Consider the following 18,014-nt stretch of genomic DNA (forward strand, 5'->3'; position numbering starts at 1 on the left):
AAAACGCCTACGAGAATGGCGTGTTTATAAATGAAAACGCCAGTGATATTAGCGTGTCTATACGCAAACACGCCAACATAGTTGGCGTTTTACAATGGCACCGTATTTTGCTCGTATTATTAACCAAAATACTTAAATTTAAACACGCTAACTTCTTTGGCGTGTTTGATAGTAAAGACGCCAATTTTGATGGCGCGTTTAAGTTATAAAACGCCAAGATCATTGGCGTGTTTAACATAAAAAACGCCAACCTGGTCGGCGTTTTTCGGTTGAACCATATTTCACAGATCTCCCCCAAAATCGCAGACCCTAGTCACATTCCCTCCCAAAACGCGAAAAACCTTCCCAAAGCTGAAAAACGCGAAAACGCTTGCCTTGGTCGGGTCAACCCGGTGGTGGATTGAAGCGTGTAGATTTCGATTTTGGCTCATTTCTTCCAAATATTAGTACTCGCAATCGGTTAGTATATCTAATTTTTAACTCGCAATCGATTTTGATGGATTATTATGATAGTATATATTGTAGTGTAATTTATATAATTATTTGATGGATTGTTATAGTATTATAAATTGTATTGTAATTAATAGAAATATTTTGACCAATTGTTATGGTATTATATGTTGTAGTATATCTAATTTTTTACTCATATTTGATAGGTTGTTATGATAGTATATATTGTAGTGTACTGTAAAGAAATATTTTTGACCAATATTTGTGTTTGACATTAATGCAGATAGTATGACGTGGTGTGTCCATTTATATTGGGGTGGAAATATAATTCCCGGAACAGTTATTTCATATGATCCTCCTTTTGCAAAAGGATTGATTATGTTGGATGAAAATATTTCCTACGATAAGCTTGTGGAAACAATTTGTGAAAGAATGGGGATAAACATATTTGAAAACAAACTTCAAATAGTATGGAAACGTCATATATTCTATGGATCTTCAATCACGTATATAGGTATTTTACTAGAAGAAGTATACATGCCACTAATGTTTAGTGAGAGTATGACTACAGGAGGTCAAATTGAATTGTATGTTGAGTATTCGTCAATTACTCAACAACATAGTCATCATCTCATGAGTAATGATGTTGGTACGTCTACGAGAGGCCGAGAACCATATTTCGCTGCAACACAAGATTTTGATGTTGGTACGTCTACGAGAGGCCAAGAACCATGCTTCGATACAACACAAGATTTTGATATTGGAGGCGTGCATTTAGGGGACAGTGACAACTGTGATGTGGTTAAGGACATAATTGGTCCTAATAAAACCGACTTTCTTGATCCACAATCACCTTATGATTCTGAAGATGTCGATCCGGATAGTACAGATTCAGATGATGCTTCGTCGGATGAGGACCAATTTGTTGCTCCAAGAACATCCATTCCGGTTGGAGAAACAGTGGTTGGAGAAACATCAATTGGAGGAAGAGCAGTACGAGAAAGAGTAGTTCCACAGTTCCCACAGCCTGGTATGAACTATTTTCGCACCTTACTAGGTCCATATGATAGTTTTGATCCAAAAAACTTTGAGTCTGATGATCTCAATGTGCATTATTGGAGTGAAAAAGATCGGAGCAATGTCGGTTTGCATACTAAATTTAAAACCAAATTGGAATTGAAGTCAGCTGTGACTTTTTGGCATTTGGAAAAAATCCGACAATATACAGTTGCTGAAAGTAAAGGAAAGAGATGGCATGCAGTTTGTAAGTGGCCACAAGGAAATCCGAAAGATATGTCCTTACCGCCATGTTTGTGGGAGTGCCGAGCAACATTAAGGAAGCATGATGAACACTGGCAAATTAGAGTGTTTAGCACTGCTCATACTTGCATGGGGGATCGTAATTATAATGGGCTCGCTAATCTTTCGTCGGGTATGATAGCGTTGAGTGTTCGACATCAGATAGAAAACGATCCTTGCTACAAGGTAAAAGCAATTGTGGCGGATATTGAAAATAGATTTCATGTGAAAGTTAGTTACAAGAAAGCATGGTATGCTCGGAGGACAGCTATTGAGCTTGTGTATGGTTCGTGGGAGTGGAATTTCAAAGTTTTACCAGCTTATTTGAATGAGTTGCAAAGACAAAATCCTGGCACAATTGTCGAATGGTTGCATGATGACAGATTAAGCAACGGTATGAACAAGGTTTTCAAGTACGTATTTTGGGCTTTTGGTCCAGCTGTGGAGGCTTTTCAACTATGCAAACCAGTTTTAACCGTTGATGGAACTCATCTACGTGGACGATATCGAGGTAAAATTCTTATTGCCGTTGGATTTGATGCTAATAAGAAATGTTTGCCTATTGCATATGCCATTGTTGATGAGGAAACCATACAAAGTTGGAATTGGTTTATGGAACGTATTAGACTTCACGTAGCCAAGCATGAAATATGTGTAATATCATATAGACATGTGGGAATCATAGATGCAATGAATTCTCCCATATGGAAAGAAGAACCCAATGTGGGGCATCACAGATTTTGCTTGGTACATGTTAGAAAGAATGTTTTGCAGAATCACAAAGGCATCATGGTAAAAAAACTTGTTTGGAAAATTGGTATTGCTACCAAGAAAGCAAAGTTTAAGATCAGACGTCGTTTACTTCGAACCATCAACAACGAGGCTGTGCAGTACCTTGATGCCGTGGAGTTAGAAAAATGGAGTTTGGCGTATGACAAACACAAAAGATGGGGTGAGATGACCACTAGTATGGTGGAATCTTACAACAATGTGTTGAGAGGCGCAAGACAACTCCCAATTAAAGCTTGCATTGATATGATATTTTGGAGGACAATAGAATGGTTTAATGAGCGGTCAATTGCATCAACACAGTGTGCCACACCACTTACCCCGTGGACCCATGAAAAGGTGTGCAAAAATGATGTAAAAGGTCAATTACATAATGTGAGAGTCCCAAACACAATTGCAGGGCTTTACGTGGTTCGAACAAAGCGTCGAATTGGTGGAAAGGGCGGTAATAAGTGGAAGGTAAAGTACTTGGAGTCGAACTGCAAATGTCAAAAGTGGCAGATGTGGAGACTTCCATGTTCACATGCAGCGGCAGTTGCGCGGTTTAGAAACGAGCCCATGTTGTCGCTTGTTGATAACGTATACCGCACAAGTGTTTGGGTACACCAATATTCTACGGTGTTCAATCCAATCAGACACCAAGATTATTGGGCTGTGCCTGAATGGACTTTGCAATGTTCACGAGCCCAGTTAATGCCTAAAAGTCGAGGTCGATATCGTACTACTAGGATTCCTAATCAGATGGATGTCCGTGAAGCTGACCAGCCACGAGCCCGACACCGATGTAAACATTGCCGTCAACCAGGGCACGACAGACGCAACTTCCCGAATGCTTCTTCAAGGATGGATACTCAGTTGGTAGATGATGCCGCTGACGATTTTATGCCTCCACCTCCATCAAGATCTGCAGTTCGAGGTCGTCATTCTATCAGCCACACTGATGATGCCGATCACGATTTTATGCCTCCACCTCCACCAAGATCTGCAGTTTGAGGTCGGCATTCTGTCAGCCACACTGGTGGTACAGGCGAAGACATCGGGCTCAGTGATATCCCACATTCTCCACCTAGGTCTTCTGTGCGAGACGATTTTTTCGGGGTTGATTTAGAGAATGTCGTTGTGCAAGATACTCCTCCGTCTAGACTCTCCACCGCCAGAATCGGGAAGGGTATCCGTAGCTTCTTTACCAGGAGAAGACGAGACAATTGAACGTGTAACAACTATTTAGTTGAATTGAACATTGTTCTGTTTATAATCATAGTTATTTATTGAATTGAACATTGTAACGTTTTACTTATATTTTGGCGAGCCGTGTGAGTTCGCGTTTTTATCAAAAAACGCCAATTGGAGTGGCGTCTTTTAAAACACGCCGACTACAGTGGCGTGTTTATTCAGAAACGTTACCTCGGCGTAGGAAAAAAGTTCAAAAAATTTTCTAACTGTAAAACGCCATCCTGAATAGCGTTTTTTTAATTACGCCAACGGCGATGGCGTTTTTCGGGAAAAACGCCTATATAGTTGGCGTTTTATGAAAAAACGCCACTGTAGTCGGCGTTTTTATGCAGAATGTCCTCTACAACGTAGGAAAATTTGGCCAAATTTTCCCAAGTTAAAAACGCCAATTGGAGTGGCGTTTTATACAAAATCTTAGTGATATAAAAAGGCCAACTGGGAATGGCGTGTTTGTTCCTATCGTCGACCAATAAGTAATATAAAGAGTTCAAAATATCAATATGAATACGTGTAAAAAGAGGATTTATCAAATTACTAATATAAAGAGTTCAAATCAATGAAAAACCACCAATATCAATAGAATGTATCAAATTAGTTTAATCATCTCGCCGTTTCCGCATAAACAGACCCCATATCCCCTTCCCAATTCTGGATGTAGATCTAGGGATCCTTGAGGGAGGAGTATCTTGAACAACAGCGTTCTCTAGATCCACCCCAAAAAAGTCATCTTGCACAGACGACCGCGGTGGAGAAGTGGGGACATCACTGAGGCCAATATCTTCTCCGGTACCACCGGTGTGGCTGACAGAATGACGGCCTCGAACTGCAGATCTAGGTGGAGGTGGTTCCACAAAATCGTCATCGGAGCGGTGTACGGGCTGAGATGACGACTCTCCACGGGCGATTTTCTTCTTGGTTCGTCGTTTTGCCTTTTGCCTTACGGGTACGTCCACGTCCATTGCAGAGCGCTGCGAAGGACGGTAGTCCATCCGCTCAGCCTCCCCGGATATCCGCAGTCCTTCTTCAATCATCCTCGAAATGGTTCCCAAAGCCGGATGTTCATTCGTATCTTGGCCACTTAGAAAGTGGCGCACGTTGTGAAGTGTCTCCACCTACAATTATCAAAGTTAAATACATATCATAATATGAATTTAAATAATTAATTAGGGTTTGGTTAAGTATGAATAATTTACCGCGAATTTATGAGAAGATGCCGTTTCGTGGAAGCCCTCTTCAGCATGCACGCCAGGTTTGGTTAAATACACCACAGTTATCTGCCGAAACCAATCCATATATTCTTCGGTTGCAACAGGCTCATCACTGTACTCCAGATCAGTCCACACCAAAAAGTGCCTGTTGTCCCACTCCTGTATATAATTGGCGTGCCAATCAACCCAATTTCGACCAGCTTTTCCACGACGATCCTGTTTCGCAAAATCAGTACCGTGGAACCGGGGGAGTTGCGGGATATACGGTTGGACAATCCCAAATTGGCGCAACACTCGGTGTGGCAGGTGTGGCTCAGCCAGATTCCAGCAAATAAGCGTTGTTATCGACATCCATACAGGACGACCGGCATCACAACTTTCCGGCAACTCCCGTTGGAGATAAGGCATCCAAATAAACTACATGTAACACAAATTTATTCAAAATAATTTCAATAAAAAACAACAAACAAAAAATAATTTATAAGTATATGAAGTACCTGGTTGGCATGCATCATGGAGAACTGATCTCGGAAATTTTCAATACAATGTCCGGGTGCTTTTACATATGACGCCGGACCATTCCATCTACAAAATGTAAATTATGAGTGAATAACACGAAGATTGATGAACATAAAGCTTAAAAAATGAATTAGTGAACAACTTACGCGCTTGCACATGGTAGATAGTCTGTATGCACGGGATCTAGCATCCTCGGTCTAATATTTGGGATTCTCTCCCAAGCCCACAGCTGTAATAGAGTTAAGGCTCCCCCGACATCCGTCCTCTTAGCAACGGCAACTTCACACAAATTGTGGTACAAGCAAGCAAGCGTCGCACCACCCCAGCTATAGGTAGAACACCGTTTTATATCCATGAAAAATTGCAGGTAGAAGAACGGAATTTTATTTCCGGTGGCATTCGGGATCATCAGACCACCAAGTAATAGCAGACAATAGATACGAGCCCGTTGAGCATATATGTTGTGATCGTGCTCATCATTCAGCTCAATCCTCAATTGACGCGATAAGCTTGTCTGCTTAAAAGCCATTTCCTTCAACTCGGATGCGTCCGGTATGAATCCTAGAAAATCCAAACACCTGTCCTGCCAATATCCCGGTTGTGTCGGGGGGATGTAACCCATCACAGCCTCTCCATCAACTTTCAGGCCTCATAAAACCTCCACGTCTTCCAATGTTACAGTCGCTTCACCGATTGGGAAGTGAAACGTGTGAGTCTCTGGCCTCCAACGTTCAATCAAAGCGGTGATAAGATGGTGGTCAATTTCCTTTGGCTGACCACACCTCAATAAACCGCCGAACCCCATCTGGTCCACTAGTGCCAAAACACGGTGATGTATGGGAACATTTCAAATTATTCCTTCATATCGTCGGCAGCGTATGTATTCGGATGGAACTCCTGCCCATATGTTATTAGAGACGTGTTGTCTCTGAAGATACAGTACAGAAGGATCCGCAGGACCACACGCAAGCCGACGAGTAGAAGTCGAAGATGATGCCATAATTTACCTACACAACATTCATAATCCAAATTTAACATTTACCAAACATAAATCATTTCAATAATTACATACAATTTAATCCAATTTCACAAAATGGAACACCAAAATCAAATAATTCACAATACACAAATTCACCTACACAACATTTCACATCCAAAATCATAACACAATTCATCTACACAAAATTGACAATTTCAATTACAAATTTGTCCAACCTAACAATTTCAATTTGTCCAATTTCAAATTGCCCAGCCTAACAATATAAACAAAATTAACAATTCAAACTAAACAATATACATCAACCAAAACCCACATAAACCAAATCAATTTGCCCAATTTTTTTGCTATAACAACCCTAGGGTTTAGGTTTATAATCAATTTTATATATAAATTCACTTAAATCCAAATAATCTAACATAATAATCAACACTAATGTCATTCAAACAATCCAAAATTCATAATATTTCAACTCAATTCACAACCCATTACAAACCCTAGCTAACTATCCAACAATTACTCTAATAATGTAAAAGATAAGCATACTAACCGAAGAAAATATATGAATCTGGGGAAGAATGGCACCGATTGATGAATGGAGGGCAAAATCACGGAGAGGAGGGCGAATTCGCGGAGATTGGCGCTGCTTGGAGAAAAATCGCAAAGTGTGGGTGTGGCCGTGATGTTTTCGCGATTTGGGGGTGGAGGCTGGGGCTATATCAGCCTGTTAAAACACGCCACTCAAATTGGCGTTTTTCTGTTAAACCCGCCGATGTTATTGGCGTCTTTTCTTTTAAAAACACTGATGTTATTGGCATCTTTGCGTTTAAACACGCCGATGTTATTGGCGTATTTCCGTAAACACGCATCTAAAATTGGCGTGTTTTATATAATACACGCCAACACCAATGGCGTGTTTCAACGTAATGATAATTGGAAAGAATACGCCCAAAATACGGCACAAGTATAAAACGCCGTCTATGTTGGCGTCTTTACGTTTAGACACGCCAATATCGCTGGCGTTTTTACTTAAAAACACGCCAACTTCATCAGCGTTTTTCCCATAAATAAAATTGATAACAAAATGGGTACATTTACGTTATTTTAAAGGACAAATAGCCTAGAAACGCGATTTTGCCTCAATTCATACTGAGCACTTCGATCTGCTTCTAGTTCTGCTTCTGCATATCATTTCTCTCTCTAAGATCAGAAATGGCCTTCGCAGCACTTGTTTCACTAGCAAAAACCATCAATCTCATCCTCAATTATCATCAAACCTCCTTCCCCACTCCATTTAGAAATCAAATTAAATCAATCCACAAAAATGTCTCCTTCCTGCAAGCAGTTCTTCCAGATTTTCCAAAGACGCCAAGCAGTTTGGAACACTGAATCAGAGACCTCGCATACAAACCAGAAGACGTCGTCGAAATCGTATGGTAAGAGAAGGTTCGCGATTTTTCAATATCCAAGCTCAAACAAGCAAACCAGAATCACGAAAACCTCCGCTACGATTTCCCCGATCTGGAAAAAGTAACAAGGGAGGTTGAAGTGATCGTAAAAGAAGTCAGGGAACGGCACAAGTAAGTCGTGGTTGGTTTCGACCAGGAGTTAATTAAAGTGAAGTAAAAGCTTCTTCGCTACGAAACTAATTTGGAATTCGTCCGAATCGTCGGCATGCCAGGGATCGGGAAAACCACACTTGCCAAATACACGTATGAAGATGGCTTGATGAAGACGCATTTTGATGTTAGAGGCTGGGTGAGGGTTTCACAGCACTACAATTTCGACCAAATCGTTTCAAGCCTCAGAGCTTCCAGGATTGTCGAATGCCAACATCGAAATGGATGATGTGCACAAAGCGTTGTTTGGGAGGCGTTATTTGTGTTGGATGATGTATGGAGTGTGGAGGCTTGGGATAAGTTACAGAGGATGTTTCCCGAAAACGATAACAAAAGCCGAATCATGTTCACCACAAGGCTATTAGATTTTGCTACGAGCATTGCCGGGTTTTTTCTTCTTTAGTTCTAGAGTACATTAATCATTCCTCGTTTGTACTGCGTTTTTTTTTTGTTCCGGATTTGGGAGACACGCATGACCCTCATGCGTCTCTTTTTAATGAAACGCATGACTGTCATGCGTCTTTTATAGAGACGCATGAGGGGCATGCATCTCTCATTTTTTTTCCGTTTTATTTTGACGACGCATGAGAATCATGCGTCTTAGAAACAGACGCATGACGCTCATGCGTCTTTTTTTTTTTAAATTTGACTAGAGACGCATGATGCTCATGCGTCTTAAAGAGAGACGCATGAGCGTCATGCGTCTCTACTTCGAATTAAACCAGCTGCGAAGGCAGTAGCTCCTCATTCACGCACGCAGACAGCAAAGGTTGCGATTTCCTTGGCGATTTCTTGGCGACTCCCGTCATATTTCGGTAAGTTTCCTTCAATCTTTCAACACTGCTCCATTATTTGTTGTTTATTTGCATATTAGTAGGGTTTTTGAAAAATTTATGTAAACTTACTATTTTAGGGTTTATTGAAAAAATTTATCTTTAATTGTTGTTGGTTTGTATATTTATTTTTGCAGAAATCATGCAAGTATTCGTGAGTTTATATTGGGGTGGTAGAATATATCAACTTCCTCATGTGGGCATTTGTTATGATCCTCCTCGTGCGAGAGCTTCCATCGTATTGGATTCATGTGTTTCATTATCTGAATTAGTAGGAATGATATGTGCTAAGATAAGAATAGATTCCAATCAACACTTCATCGAAATATCTTGGAGGCATTGTTTCTTGGGTACCGGTACGAGTTATGTATGTACTGCGGTTGACAGTGATCAAAGTGTGTTTTATATGTTCAATGCGGCTCTAAATTCTACTCGGCATATTGAATTATTTGTTGAGTATTCGTCTGTTGGAAATGCCTTAATCCCACCAATTGTTGATCATGGTGTTGGTTCATCTACGAGGTTTGAACCTATGAGCATCGACTGCGGTATGAATGAGCAAACAGACGTTGCAGATGTTGGATTGAATACTCAAGCGAATGTACAAGAACATGCTGATGTTGATGTTGTACGAGGAGACCTTGCAGATCCAGAATTGTCGTCATCATCGTCTGATGATATTTTAAGTGATGATTCCGGTGCTGACTCTAGTGATGAGGAGGTAGTGTATAAACCCGTCGTACAAGGTGAACAACCACTTCCAGAATATGTTCACACTGGGTTGAAATATTTTCGCAAACTGCCAAGTGGTCGTACTGAGGTACCTGAAGTTGGTAATGAACGCAGTACCATGTACTGGGATGAAGAACACCCATATCGGATTAATGGTGGAACAAAATTTGATAGCAAGCTGCATGTGAAGACTGCTATTACTATGTGGAGTCTGAGGCAACACCAGCAATTTAGGGTGGTTGAGAGTAAATTAAGAAGGTGGCATGCCGTGTGCAAATATCCAAATGGGAGGACAGAAGATGGGACAGCTATTATCAGCGAGACCGACGCTGACAAAGCGAATGAATGTCGGTGGGAAGTGTCTGTTACACACATGGCCCATGATGATATGTGGGAGATTAGGAAGTGGCGGGGACGCCATAGTTGTGAAGGTCATCGTAATGATAGAGGACATGCTAACTTTTCATCACCAATGATTGCTTTGTGTATTCGCCATCAGTTGCTAAAAAATGCCGAGTTTAGTGCCGCCGCCGTAAGAAATTTTGTTCATGACAAATTTCATGTGGTAGTCAGTTATAAGAAGGCATGGTATGCACGGAGAAGGGCTTTAGAGATTGTATTTGGTGGATGGGAGGAGTCATTTAGAGATCGAGGTAACTCTATTTTTGAACTCATTGATAAACACAACCACAAAGCTACATGGGAAGCACAGTACTATGGTGTCTCATTTCAAGCACCAAGACACCAAGACTATTGGGCAAATCCTGGATGGAAATTGCGTATCACCCCTGAGCAGTTGCTTCCTCGAAAGCGCGGACGAGGCAGAACAAGGAGGATTCCTAATCAAATGGATATCCGCTTATACCACGCCATATACCCCGGGTTCATGGGGATATCCATGGACATCGATGCGGCATACTGGGCAGCTTGGAACCTTTCGAACCTCATGTCCCACTCCCCAATGTAGAACTGATGCGTGTTTGCCCAGTTGTTGCCTTTCTTGCCACGCCGATCAGTTTTGCCCAAATGATCGGCGTTCCTTAGCATCCTGTGTACGGACTGCGGTATATCCTGGTACCGATTGAACTGTCGGCGTACTCTTCCAGGCTCATGGGCCTCGACATAGGCCCAACATACCAAGTAGGTTTCGCACAAAGAGCATCCATTCACATCATTGCAGTAGTCAGGCAGTGTGAAAGGTGCGTACGGCGTCCAGATAAACTACAAAACAACATTGCAAATGCCAAATTAATTTCATAATAAGTTCATAAACGAAGTCTAAACCGAAAGAATATTCACCTGGCCAGGTCTAATCAGAGATAATTGGTCACGGTAATGCTCAACCGAGTGTCTTGGAGCATTTCCTATCTGCGTTGTTTCTCTCCACCTATACATAAAATTGATGTAAGAAAAAAATTCACCCAATATGCATTAATAAATAAAAATTTCGATATATACCTGGCGCCACATGGTGTATATGGCTCGTGCATCTTTGGTCCTATGAACGCAGGCCTCAATGTGGGCATTCTTTCCCACGCCCATAGCTGCAGGAGGATCATAGGGCCGCCCAACTCTTTTCTCTTATCCATGGAAGCCTCGCATAGATAATGATAAAGGTAGGCCAATGCCGCGCTTCCCCAACTTATATTCTTCACCTCTTCCGGATCCCCAAGCCCATTCAACCACATAAATGGCACCTTACACCCCGTGGTATCCGGTAGAATGAGACCTCCTAATAAAATTAGGGCATGGATACGTGCTCTTTGGATGTATACGTAAGTAGGCAGGTCATCACCCAGAGGCATCCTTGTCTGGTTGATCAGCGCGGTCATCAGCAAACCGCCTTGCTTTGTCTCTGTGGAAGAATCTGGTATCCATCCCAACAGATCGCGGCACTTGCTGGTCCAATCTGGAAAGTTGTCATGATAGTCACGACCCGTGAAAACGACGCCATCCGCCCTCAAGCCCCAGATGGCTTGCACATCTTCCAAGGTGATCGTCGTCTCACCGATCGGTAGATGGAATGTGTGTGTCTCCGGCCTCCAACGCTCAATCAACGCCGTGATCAGCTCATTGTCGACCTTCATTGGCTTCCCACAATCGATCACGCCTTTGAAACCAAAGACGTCAAGCCAATATCTTACATTCTCGTGAATCACGGCGTCCCAAGTCTTACTTTCAGTCCTTCGGACTTTAAATACTTGGGTTGTTCCCCCTTTCATTAGTTTATTTGAAATGTGATTTTTTTGCATATTTAACACTGACGGGTCTTCGGGTCCATACAATAAATGTCCAGTAGAACTTGAAGTCGCCATCTAATCTAAGTACAACCAAAATCACAACCAAAAAACATACAAAATCACAACGACAATCATCAAAAACATACCAATATTATACAATAGAATGAATTTAGCCACTAAAATCGTAGACATTTAACTAAACAACAAAAAAATCAACCAAATTGGAGCTATTCGTTTTTAACCCTAATTTACAAACATTAGGGGAAATCTAAATAATCTATGCAAATTAACAACAAATAAGGAAGGCAAGTAGAATGATTGAACGAAACTTACCGGAAAACAAGTCGAAATCGTCTTCTTTCGCCGAATCTAGGAAGAAATCGCCGCCTCCGTGAGTGTTTGCTGTCTGCGTGCGTGAATGAGGAGCTACTGCCTTCGCAGCTGGTTTAATTCGAAGTAGAGACGCATGACGCTCATGCGTCTCTCTTTAAGACGCATGAGCATCATGCGTCTCTAGTCAAATTTTAAAAAAAAAAGACGCATGAGCGTCATGCGTCTGTTTCTAAGACGCATGATTCTCATGCGTCGTCAAAATAAAACGGAAAAAAAATGAGAGACGCATGACCCTCATGCGTCTCTATAAAAGACGCATGACAGTCATGCGTTTCATTAAAAAGAGACGCATGAGGGTCATGCGTCTCTCCCAAATCCGGAACAAAAAAAAAACGCAGTACAAACGAGGAATGATTAATGTACTCTAGAACTAAAGAAGAAAAAACCCAGCATTGCCTCTGATGGTGGCTGGATCCATCATATGCAATTGTTGAACGAAATCTCTAGCTGGGAGCTGCTTCGAAACAGGATTTTCGGAGACAAGCCTTGTCCTTCTGAATTGGAGCCTCTGGGGAGAACGGTTGCAGCCTGCTGCAGCGGGCTTCCGCTTGCTATTGTGGTCATTTCAGGGCTGCTTGATGTTGATCAGAAAACATGCTGCTTGGGAGAAAGTTGCTCAAGATGTCAAGTCTGCTATCTCTGAAAACGATAGCCAGTTCGATAAGATACTCTCGCTAAGTTACACGCACTTGCCTCATCATCTGAGGCCTCTTTTTCTGTATCTGGGAGGCTTTCCACAAGATTATGAGATGCCTGTCTCAAAGCTCGTCAAACTGTGGGTAGCTGAGGGCTTTTTGAAGCAGAGTGGATCTAATAAAAGCCTCGAAGAGATTGCAGAGGACTATCTTGAGGATCTCGTCAAGAGAAATCTTGTATCCGCTGCCAAGAGGAAGCCTAATGGGAGGATCAAGAGGTTCGGCCTCCATGATTTGATGAGGGAGATGTGCATACGAAAAGCACAAGAGCACAACTTTTTCCTACACGATCGCGGCTCTCTTGATCAAGGCGCCAAGATTCTGCGCCGTGTGAGTGTTACTCATTCTGATCAGGATTTCCTCTATGGCTCGGCCATACATACCGTGATATGTTTATGTGATAGGAAACAAGGTAAAGAATGCTCTTTTGATAAGTGTAGACTGCTTAGGATACTGGATTTGATAGATGCTCAAGAATACTTCTACAAGAGTGATAGCTCGTGTAATTCTTTGCCTGATCATTTGTTTGAGCTGTTTCATCTGAGATATCTTGCTTTAGACTATCCCTTTAGTATTCCTGCAGCCATATCCAAACTTTAATCCTAGCTTCAGACAACCATGAGAAACATGGGAAACAACTGATGGAGGATTTTCCCAGCTTGAATATCTGGTGATTGACCAGTCAGATTTTGAGAATTGGATAACTGAAAGTAGTCACTTTCCAAGGCTCAAATCCCTGGCGCATAATCATTGTTGGAGTCTAGTGGAGATTCCTGAGGATGTTTCGACGCTTGAGCTCATTGAGGTCGATGACTGCAATGACTGCCTGATAGAGTCAGCGAAAACGACGAAAAGTTTTCTGGATGATACGTATGGAGATAGAGCGTGGAAAGGGAAGGGAGTATATATTATGAATATTTTTAATTCCCGAGTGGTTCAATTGAGAACTAACATAACCTGAGAACTTATTAGTTGAAAGAAGTTATTCTGTGCATCCAACTAAGTTCTCATTTTAAGATTGAACCACACATCTATGAGTATATATTAATTATTCTAATCTCAAATGAAACGAAGGCGAACGGGATCGTTCCCGCAACTCTCTTGTTCATCTTGTATCTGTTTAGCCGACTCTACTAAATGCTTGTTCCAGTTATCCATCTCAATCAGTTGAAGCGTTGCAATCTCTCCAATTTCTTGCGGAATCTCACTTAGATTCGGACATCGAAGAAGCACCAAGCAATTGAGCCTAGGAAAATGACTACTCTCCGTCACCCAAACCTTCAAATTGGATTGGCTAATCAGCAAAAACCTCAGCTCACAGAATCCACCTTCACTCGTCTCCCATTCCGCGCCATTGCAGGCGAATTCCCTCAGCTTAAGCACTTGGAGATTAGGCAACGAATCCACAATCTTCATGTGTCTCCAAGGAAGCTTCAGACCGCTCAAAGTCAACTTCTTCAAAGTCAGAGGCAGAGCGCGCAGAGTCAACTCTCCAGGATAAGGTAAACTGTGGTGCAACTTCAGCTTCAGATTCTCCAACAATCTCAGGCAACCAATGTTTTTCAGCTGCTCCACAAACGTTACACTGTAAACACGAGACTGCTCCTCATTTCTAATCTCTGCGTGGAGATACTCCCCCCGAGTGTAATAAAGGCTTAATTTCTTCAAATTCGGAATCATCTGCAGAATCTCCGGTCTGCAGCTGAAATTTATTGCTAGCGAAAGCGTTTGCAGATTTTGCAAAGCCGACGTCGCTCCCTTTTGAAACAGCCGAAGACCGGAACAGAACACAAGATGCCTTAACTGCGGCATGCCCCAAATCTCAGCAGGCAGCTGCTGCGGCATCCTCCATATCTCCACAAAATTTCCCTTGTATTTCCTCGGACCAATTATCAATGTCTGGAGATTCTGAAGGTTAGATATGACTGCCGGAATCTTGAAGGCGTAGTCGAAGGCAAGGTATCTCAAATGGAACAGCTCAAATAGCTCCTCCGGTAGAGAATAGAGATATGAGTTATCATTCTTGTGGAAGCACTCATAAGCATTGATCAAATCAAGAATCCTCAGCAGTCGAAAACATCGTACAGAGCATTTTCTTCCCCTCTGACTATTCTCCAAACATATTATAGTACGGACGGTGTAGCCTTGGAGGGAATCTAGGTTGGCATGGATGACACTCACGCGGCGTGGAAATGAAATCTTCTTCTGTGCATGTGTAAGCCCGCCAAATTGCAGAAGAAAATTCTCTTGGCGGGCTTTTCTGATGCACATCTCCCTTAAGAGATCATGGATGCTGAAACTTTTGATTCCGCCGTTAGACTTCCTCTCAGTGACAAGAACTAGACTTCTGTTGACGAGATCTTCAAGATACTCTTCCGCGGTTTGTTCCAAGCTCTTGGAGCGCTTTGGTTTTAGAAATCCTTCAGCGACCCATAGCTTGATGACTTTTGAGGCGCGCATCTCATAGTATTCGGGGAAACATGCCATGTACAGGAAACACGGCTTCAGGTGATGAGGCAAGTGCGCGTAGCTCAGAGATAGTATCTTATCAAACTGCTCATCGTTCTCAGAGATGACGGAATTCACATTTGTAGCGATCGTCTTCCACCCAGATTTCGTCTGGTCGAGAACAAGAAGTCCGGAAATGACCACAATAGCAAGTGGGAGGCCTCTGCAGCTCCTAGCAATCATCTTTCCTTCAAAGGCCAATTTATCAGGACAAGAAGCTTGGTTGAAGAACACTTTATGCTTCAGCAAATCCCAACTCTGATCTTCATCCATCAAATGCATAAAATGGATGTGGCTGCAATTATCCACATAGGTAGCCACATCCAGTAACCTCGTGGTTAGTATGATCCGACTTCCATTTCTGTCGTCAGGAAACATCAACCTCAACTCATCCCACGCCCCTCTACTCCACACATCGTCCAGCACGATAAGGAATCTCCGGCACTTGAGCTTCTGAAACACGTGGTGCTGCTTCATCGAGTCTCTCTGCGCCTCAAGTTCGGGCGCTTCCATCGATGCCAAAAGGCCCGAGGCAATTTCTTGGATGCTGTAATCTTGCGAAACTGTGACCCAAGCACGAATTTGGAAACGCTCCATTGTTAACGGATCGTCATACGCGTTTAGTGCGAGTGTAGTCTTGCCTATGCCTCCCATGCCGACAATTGGGATGATCTCCAGCGGAGACGACGGCTCTCCATACAGCCGACTCTTTATCTTCATCAACTCGCCACCAAAGCCCACCATGGCGTCTTGGCGGGTCGGTGCAACCGTCGATGAAGAACTACCTAAGCTAGAGCCGCCGCCGAGAAGTCCATCCTCGACTGGGATGATGCTGTTCTTGATCACCATCAACTGTTCAGAAACCGACTCGATTTCTTTACCTACCTTTTTCAGCTCGACAAGATCGTGACGACGGCGGATTTGGTCGTAATCATTGGCTTGTTCCGATTTCGACGAAGATGATCCAACTTTGGACTTGATCGATGCGTAGCGTGATTGGATCTGCTCCCATCTTCCTCGCAGCTGGTGTTTGAGCTTCGATCGGGCGGTCGAGTACTTGAGCAATGCATCGGACAGGAGGAACTCGATCGTGTCTTCCGCAAGGTGTGTGGCATCCTTGATTCTTGCTTCCATGCTGCTGCTGGATTTGTGTGGAAAATCTTGGAGAAATTCTTGCAAGAAAATGGTGTGTTTGTGGATGGATTTGAGTTGATCGATTACTTGAGGGGAAACGGAGTCATGACGATTGTTTGTGATTAGGTCTATAGTGTGTGCTAGTGAAACGAGAGCAGCATAAGCCATCACAAATGAAAGGATGTGAAGATGGAGAGAGAATCCACCTGCATAAATCCTCTGGTCACTGATTCATTTCGTCCAAAGGGATAACTACACTAGTACCCTCTCCATCCCACTCCACATTATTAGGTGGAATAAATAGAGAAAAAAAAAGTAAATATTTCAATAAAGAGAAACAAGAGAGGGATTTATATTAAATATAGAAAGATGACATCTTGAGTGACACGGAACACGGAAGGAGAACTCTATTACTCCCTATCATAATAATTGTTGTAAACGATTCTAACTAATAAGTAAAATATGTCAATTTTTGTGTTATATTTGTTGGACTTGGATCCCCTAATGTGGAGGAATCACAGTAGGAATGCTGTGCACTTACATCCTAATATTTTACTAATAAAATATAATATTAAAAAAAAGTTTTTTTTAATAAAAAATTAAAATGTGAGTGACAGAGTCGGCTGCTGTGATTCATTGACAGTAAGGGATCCAAACCTCAAGTTTGTTTGATAATTCTTCATCACTCAAGTAGAGCCCCCTGACTGAATGCCGACAAAATAATAGGCGGCAACTTTAGTCTAAAGTCTAAGATGATTGTATAAAGAAGACTGATGAGACAGTTACTAGTATCATATATGTAGTGCCTATTCTTTTTCTCTTTTTGGTTATAGAGAAAGGAAAGAGTAACTCTAGTACTCCCTCCATCCCGGGCTACTCGCTCATTTCCTTTTCGGCTCGAAGATTAAGGAATGAGTGTATAGGAAAGTAAAAAATGACGGATGTAGGTGAAATTTTTTACTAAAAATGGAAATAGTGCAAGTAACTTGGGACGCCCAAAAAGGAAATAAGTGCGAGTAGTGCGGGACGGAGGGAGTATCTTAATAGAGGCATAAGGCCATCCACAACGCTGTTCCTATACCGTTCCTAAACCGTTCCTTAAATTACTATTTGCGGGCTCCACTGTACTTTTTTACTCCATTCCTTAACTAAGGAACGGAACCTGCAACCCTCCGTTCCTTAACCGTTCCTTAAATTACTATTCATTCAATTTCATTTTTTATTTTTATTTCCAACTCAATTCAATTAAAACAAACACACTTTAATAAAAAACAAACACACTTTATTAAAAAACAGACAACATTAAAACAAAGTTACAACTTAAACTTAAAAAAATAAAAAACACACAATTAAAATCTTAAAAAA

General features: G+C 42.0%; 3 protein-coding genes across 3 annotated transcripts; all 3 read right to left on the bottom strand.

Annotated features, from left to right (window-relative positions):
* Positions 1 to 3,762: 3,762 nt before the first annotated feature.
* LOC121757727 lies at positions 3,763 to 5,736 on the bottom strand. Its single transcript, XM_042153226.1, has 4 exons — positions 5,477 to 5,736; positions 4,965 to 5,396; positions 4,596 to 4,883; positions 3,763 to 3,783 (listed from the first exon to the last, which is right to left on the bottom strand). Exons 1-4 carry the CDS (start codon positions 5,492 to 5,494, stop codon positions 3,763 to 3,765), a joined length of 759 nt encoding a protein of 252 aa, XP_042009160.1. The 5' UTR covers positions 5,495 to 5,736.
* Positions 5,737 to 9,911: 4,175 nt separating this feature from the next.
* LOC121757307 (serine/threonine-protein phosphatase 7 long form homolog) lies at positions 9,912 to 12,422 on the bottom strand. Its single transcript, XM_042152845.1, has 4 exons — positions 12,253 to 12,422; positions 11,138 to 11,999; positions 10,979 to 11,066; positions 9,912 to 10,900 (listed from the first exon to the last, which is right to left on the bottom strand). The coding sequence occupies exons 2-4, from the start codon at positions 11,992 to 11,994 to the stop codon at positions 10,523 to 10,525; spliced, it is 1,323 nt and encodes a 440-aa protein (XP_042008779.1). The 5' UTR covers positions 11,995 to 11,999; positions 12,253 to 12,422; the 3' UTR covers positions 9,912 to 10,522.
* Positions 12,423 to 13,909: 1,487 nt separating this feature from the next.
* Positions 13,910 to 16,924, bottom strand: LOC121758071 (putative late blight resistance protein homolog R1A-4). The gene has a single exon (XM_042153510.1). The coding sequence runs from the start codon at positions 16,815 to 16,817 to the stop codon at positions 14,067 to 14,069; it is 2,751 nt and encodes a 916-aa protein (XP_042009444.1). The 5' UTR covers positions 16,818 to 16,924; the 3' UTR covers positions 13,910 to 14,066.
* Between the last annotated feature and the right edge of the window lie 1,090 nt (positions 16,925 to 18,014).

This window comes from Salvia splendens, chromosome 12 (genome assembly GCF_004379255.2).
Source record: "Salvia splendens isolate huo1 chromosome 12, SspV2, whole genome shotgun sequence".
In the NCBI taxonomy this organism is placed as follows: domain Eukaryota; kingdom Viridiplantae; phylum Streptophyta; class Magnoliopsida; order Lamiales; family Lamiaceae; genus Salvia; species Salvia splendens.